Raw genomic sequence first — 5,850 nt, forward strand, 5'->3', positions numbered from 1 at the left:
AAACAAATATTTCCTGGGAATTTTTCTGTCCCTCCCTCAACATTTGTAAAGAATTTATTTAGGGTTTACATCTGCAGTTTAACCATGAACCTATTTTTAATTTATAAATTTTTTAATGGATTTTATTATATTATACCTAAAACTCAATAATTGTAAGTTTAAATAAATATGTATGCAACATGTGGAAACAATCAAAGAGCTCCATTTCATTATTCAATTAAAAAAAAATATAATATCTGCAGCATTACACCAGAATGTTTAGATGACGACATTTTATAAATTCTATCAATGTCAAACTGTTTTTAAATAATTTGATATTTTTTTATTCCTAAAGCATCTTTGGATCGGAAACTTGTTGCTGTTACACTGCACTGCCATCCACCTATATACAGATCACCTTAAAGGGACTGTACACTTTATTCAAATGGACATTTCAGCATGACGCTACTAAGGGGGATAATAGTTTCCTACCTGTGTGCTCAGTTAGCTGTACTGTACACTTACAACTGTTTACTAATATTGATATATTAAAGGTTAGGCCAGAATCAACTTATAATAAACAAATATGCAGTACGCTCTCGGTATAGTTGATGGCCTATACAATTAGTAAAGGAGTTGAGTACATCATCACTCTATACACTATAACCTCGTTGGACGCTACCCTTTAAACATCAGAAACAAATCTGTCCTGTTCCCTTAAGGTACAGGTAGTAAGGATGAAACTATGGGGCACTTTTTAAATAAAAATTAAAAAAACGCGATTCACGGAAGTTTGTAGATTTTGACTCCACTGGAGACCACCGGAGGGAATTCATTATCACTGGAGGGGTTAGAAAAAATGCTTTTTTATACAATTTTAAACTTTACGCAGAATGATTTACATTCCACTGGAGGGATTCAAAAATCTTCGCCGTACACTGCATTTCAAAGGTTTTCTTTAAAACATTTATCAAAAGATTCGAGAATTTTTTATTCATTCAGATTTTTGCTTTTTTTAAAATCTAATTACTAATGTCAAATTACTAATGTCAAATTACTAATGTCAAATTACTAATGTCAAATTACTAATGTCGAATTACTAATGTCAAATTACTAATGAAAATGAATGAAGATGAATATCAAAATGGCCGCCTTGAAACACTGAGTTGAGAAATGTTGAATTCTTTATCCCTTGAATATTGAGCAAATGATCAGGAAATACCGTGGGTTTTGTAAGATATTTTTCGAGTATCAAAAATACTATATATTTAGCTTTAAAGCTACAGACCGGCTATGTAAGGTAGTTGAACTGAGTATTCTGAAAACGTATCCACCCAAAAGTACGATTTAGAGCGTCGACTTTGCGATCCAACTCAGGATTTACAGATCTTTAGAAAGTTTTATATGTCTCAAATGAATCCTAAAGAATTTGTCCACAACACTGCATACTCGGTTCAACTACCTTACATAGCCGTTTTGTCCCTTTAAAGAAAACAAGTTTTAAATATCGAAAAATAGACAAATGAACGGTATTTCCCAGTTTAAGCTGCGCATCTTTTGATACCCATATCAAAAAAATTGAAAAATCGACCTCCCCATCTGATTTTTTAAGTCAGTAATTACTGAATGAGTTTTATTTTTGTATTTTTTTTGCTGGTACAAAAAAGACTTAACGATGAAATAGTTTCACTCTGGCTTATAAATAAAAATCACAATTGGAAAATATCAATTTTCAAATTGCAAAAACAATTTAAATATAGATTAGGCTGTAGCCTTTGGCTTTGGCTATAGCAATCATTTATTTATGAATTATAAAATTTAAAATGTATTTGTGTGATTTAATCCGAAATATATTTATCTATCTATGAGACAATTTCACAGGAATGAAAGGAATTTTGCCATCGTTCCGAAAAAGAACGAACGCATAGGAATAGAATGCGTTCTTAAAGAACAAACGCAAAGAAATAGACTGCGTTCTTAAGAATATGGGAACGATCTATAAATTAACGAAGAGAAATTTTTTGAAAAAAAAACGGTCAGGAATATTTCTATCAGGAACTTCTCTAAATCTAAAGAAATTAAGCATTTACCAAAAGATTGTTTCTAATCCCTATATCTTTGCAACTCAATGGGGAAGACCTTAGATAGTTTAAACTATAAATTCTGTTGGATCAAATAATCTATGTTTGAAATATTAAGGTTTACACCATCTGGTTGAACAAATATAGAGAATAGAAAATTTGCGTTTGTGCCAAAGAAAATTTTCCTTTTGGTCTAATATATAGATGGGCACAACTGATTTATCTTCGTTCGTTTGTGAACGACCCATTCATTCCAAAAATTGTTTTGTTCGTTCGCAAAATTATCGTTCCATTTTTATCTATTTAATTTGTTTTCTCAATGAAAGATCGTTCAGTAAAATCGTTCGTTCAATAAAATTGGTAGTTCAGTAAAAAACAAACGTTTTTAAAATTTAGTTTGAAAAAAATCCTTTATTCAGTAAAAAAACTATCATTTTTTAAAAATCTTGTTCCAAAACATTGTTTGTTCAGTAAAAAACAAACAATCGTTTTTCCAAATTTTTTGGAAAATTTGTTTGTTTAGTAAAAAAAAATTTGTTTAGGTGTGGTAACAGTTCGCCCAATAACGTTTTACCCAATCACGTTTCACCCAAAACATTTCACCCAATAACGTTTCACCCAAAATAATGTTTCACCCAAAATAACGTTTCACCCAATTCACGTTTCACCCAAAATACATTTCACCCAATTCATGTTTCACCCAAACTACACTAACTTAAGAATTTCACCCCCCCCCTCAATAAAAAATCTTGCAAAATTAATTTTGACTTTTTAAAAATTATATCTTTTAATTTATTAAAAGGTTACAGGTATTCTAATTACTGATCAATTTATGCATAAGTCGATATTCATGGCTATTTTGATCAATAAGAATGGGCTTCCCCCTTTTTGAGGAGATGTACTTAGCTACATGTAACTGTGCCGCCATGGTCAGATAAAATGTGGTTTTGCAGATTTCGAACAAAAAAGTTTCGGATTTGAACGATTTGCATTAATATATTTGTATATATGAGTCGACCCACTCAGATTAGATTTCTTAACCAATCTAAAAAAAAAAAATTCCCACAATTCTCTTGTTTTTCCCAATCAAAATTTGAGGCAAATCGGTCCAAGGGGTTTTTGAGTTATGATCGGAAATCATAACTCATCGGCAATGTGTGTTTTAGAAGGAAAAAACAAATTGGGTGAAACGTAGTATTGGGTGAAACGTGAATTGGGGGAAACGTTATTGGGTGAAACGTTATTTTACCTAAAATTGGGTGAAACGTGATTGGGTGAAACGTTATTAGGCGAACTGTTACCACACCTTTGTTTAGGTTCGTTTGAACGATTTTAAATGATTCTTTTTTGCTTTTCTTCATTCATTTTTAAAAAACGATAATTTTTTCATTGCTCTGAAAACAATGCTCATCTCTAGGTCTATTACAGATTGCAAGGTGTTTTCACCCCCACCCACTCTTGTGTAATGGTACTCTTCTCGATCAAGAACACGCAGAACGAAACGGAACATGGATGGAACAATTAAAAAAAAGAAACACGCCGAGCTCTAGATACGTTGCTTTATCATTATATCATTATATATATCATTTAAATTTATCAGTGTATAACCCTAACAGTTAAAAACAACAAACCATGATCAAATTCACGTTCCACGTGATAAATATTTATGGAACAGTCGCCATCAGTCAGGTTCCCAGCCCAGCTATACTTTCCAGGGAACATTCCTACAGGCGTTCCATCCTTCTCCCACCTTAAAAAAAGATAGATAATTAGATAATAGCTAGATAGATGTTTTCTATAAAGAATGTATACAATGTATAAGTTTTGTTTAATCCAGCTGTTTAGTTTACTATTTGTCCATTGTTTAGTTTACTATTTGTCCATTGTTTAGTTTACTATTTGTCCATTGTTTCTAGTTTATTTTTTATTCAAGAAATCAAAACATTTATTTAAAGAAATGCAAAAATACTTTATTTATAATTTATTCAGGGTTACCTGCAGTCCCCTGCTATATACGTATATATTTACTATGTATGTCTTCTTTTTATAAAAATGTGAAGTTTAAAAACTGAAATATGTATATATATATTTCAGTGTTTTCTGCTTCTCTATACACTGTGATTTAAAGGTTGCAAGCTCTCAAGCAAAAATTGATGAGAATTTTGCCAATTACTTTTTTAAACCCAAATCTAACAATCCATGCAAAGTGCTACAGAAAAGCATAAGCAAGTAAAAGCGGTAAAATCAAAGCCAAAGCTGTTGCGACACTTCAAAATCGACTCTGTCTTAAACAACTGATGAGACTTTATATGAGCAGGCTGAATCTGTGTGTATACTGTATAGTAGTTTATACCTGCAGTCCCCGGCTATATTTCTAAACCCACAAAAGAGGGTTGTATTATCTCCAGGGTTTACTTCATCATCTCTAGGTCTCACTTTCCACTCCTGTGTCAACAGATCTTTATTTATTCAGTACAGTCGCAGTCTTAGTTCTTACAACTAAAAGCATACTTTATAACAGAACAGATAATTGGCTCAAACTCTAATTTTCAAATTGAAATAACCTTTGATATTTAAGACTTTGAATTAGCTGAATTAATGGTTTGAAATAAACAGTCTAACCCTAAACTTCAGAGACATCAAACGAATTTATAAAATATCGTTTTCTAACCCTATACTGATAATAGAATACCGCAGATATTTATTTTTTATGGAGCTCTTTAAAACTGTTTCATACCTAATCTTTACTTTTAAAGTTAATGAGGCTCAGGAATAATATCCTTGTAATACGATTTTCAAAGGTAAACCCTATTGAAATATTGCCAAGACGACATTTCATGAATTGTTTCGATGTCTTAGAAGTTCATAGTTTACTGTAGATTATAAGTGGGTTACGACCTCTAGTTGACAGAATTATATATTTGTAGATATCTACATAAACATTTTATGAAAGAGGTTATATATACCTACTAATGAACCTTTAATAGATGTAAAACATGTTTTAGATTTATTTAGGAAACGTTTTTTAAAATTTTGGAAAAAACTGTGATAAGCCTGCTTTTTTATATCTGGGAGTTAAAAATATTTCAAGCAATCTGTGAAGATTTAGTAACAAACAGTATTCATTTCAAACTTATTGAAGAAAGGGACTGTACACATAATTTCAAGTGACCCTAAGCAATGAACAAGATATCGTTATATTTCGGGGGAAAAGTTTAAATCAGTTAATTGATTCTCTTTACTGTATCGTCGTGTATCGGACAGAACACTCTATAATTAACTAATTTACCTGAATACCATATGTTGAGGTGAACACTAAAACTATTAAGTAGTTTATAAAACTCATAATTTTCTTAATTTTCGAACATTTTGATAAACACCATCACTTTTCTGAAAATAAAAGCATTTTTGTTTGTTATAAGTCATCAGGGTTTAAATTATCTGGCCAAATTTTCAATTTTCTGAATACATCTACTAACAAATTTAATTTTCCTCGTATTTTCAGTTTTTCTTAATTATTTTAAATACCACTTTAAATATATTTCTTAAGCATTGCAGTTTTTCTTAATTATTTTAAATACCACTTTAAATATATTTCTTAAGCATTTTATGTTTTGATGTCCAAGCATAACTCTTCGCACTCATCTTCTATTTTCAATTGTGAATATTTTCTCCTAGTAAATGTATCCATTGTAAAACAAGAACAAACAAAATTTTGCGAATGTAATTAAAATCGAATTTTTTTGGAGGCAAATTTTTTGAAAATTCAATCATCCACCCCTCAATAAAA

At 30.7% G+C, this 5,850-nt stretch overlaps 1 protein-coding gene across 1 annotated transcript; it reads right to left on the minus strand.

Moving 5' to 3' along the window:
- Positions 1-235: 235 nt before the first annotated feature.
- On the minus strand, positions 236-5,446 carry LOC111715689 (uncharacterized). Its single transcript, XM_023491050.1, has 4 exons — positions 5,350-5,446; positions 4,414-4,505; positions 3,692-3,810; positions 236-382 (listed from the first exon to the last, which is right to left on the minus strand). Exons 1-4 carry the CDS (start codon positions 5,404-5,406, stop codon positions 303-305), a joined length of 348 nt encoding a protein of 115 aa, XP_023346818.1. The 5' UTR covers positions 5,407-5,446; the 3' UTR covers positions 236-302.
- Positions 5,447-5,850: the final 404 nt, after the last annotated feature.

This window comes from Eurytemora carolleeae, unplaced genomic scaffold (genome assembly GCF_000591075.1).
Source record: "Eurytemora carolleeae unplaced genomic scaffold, Eaff_2.0 scaffold1825, whole genome shotgun sequence".
Lineage (NCBI taxonomy): Eukaryota > Metazoa > Arthropoda > Copepoda > Calanoida > Temoridae > Eurytemora > Eurytemora carolleeae.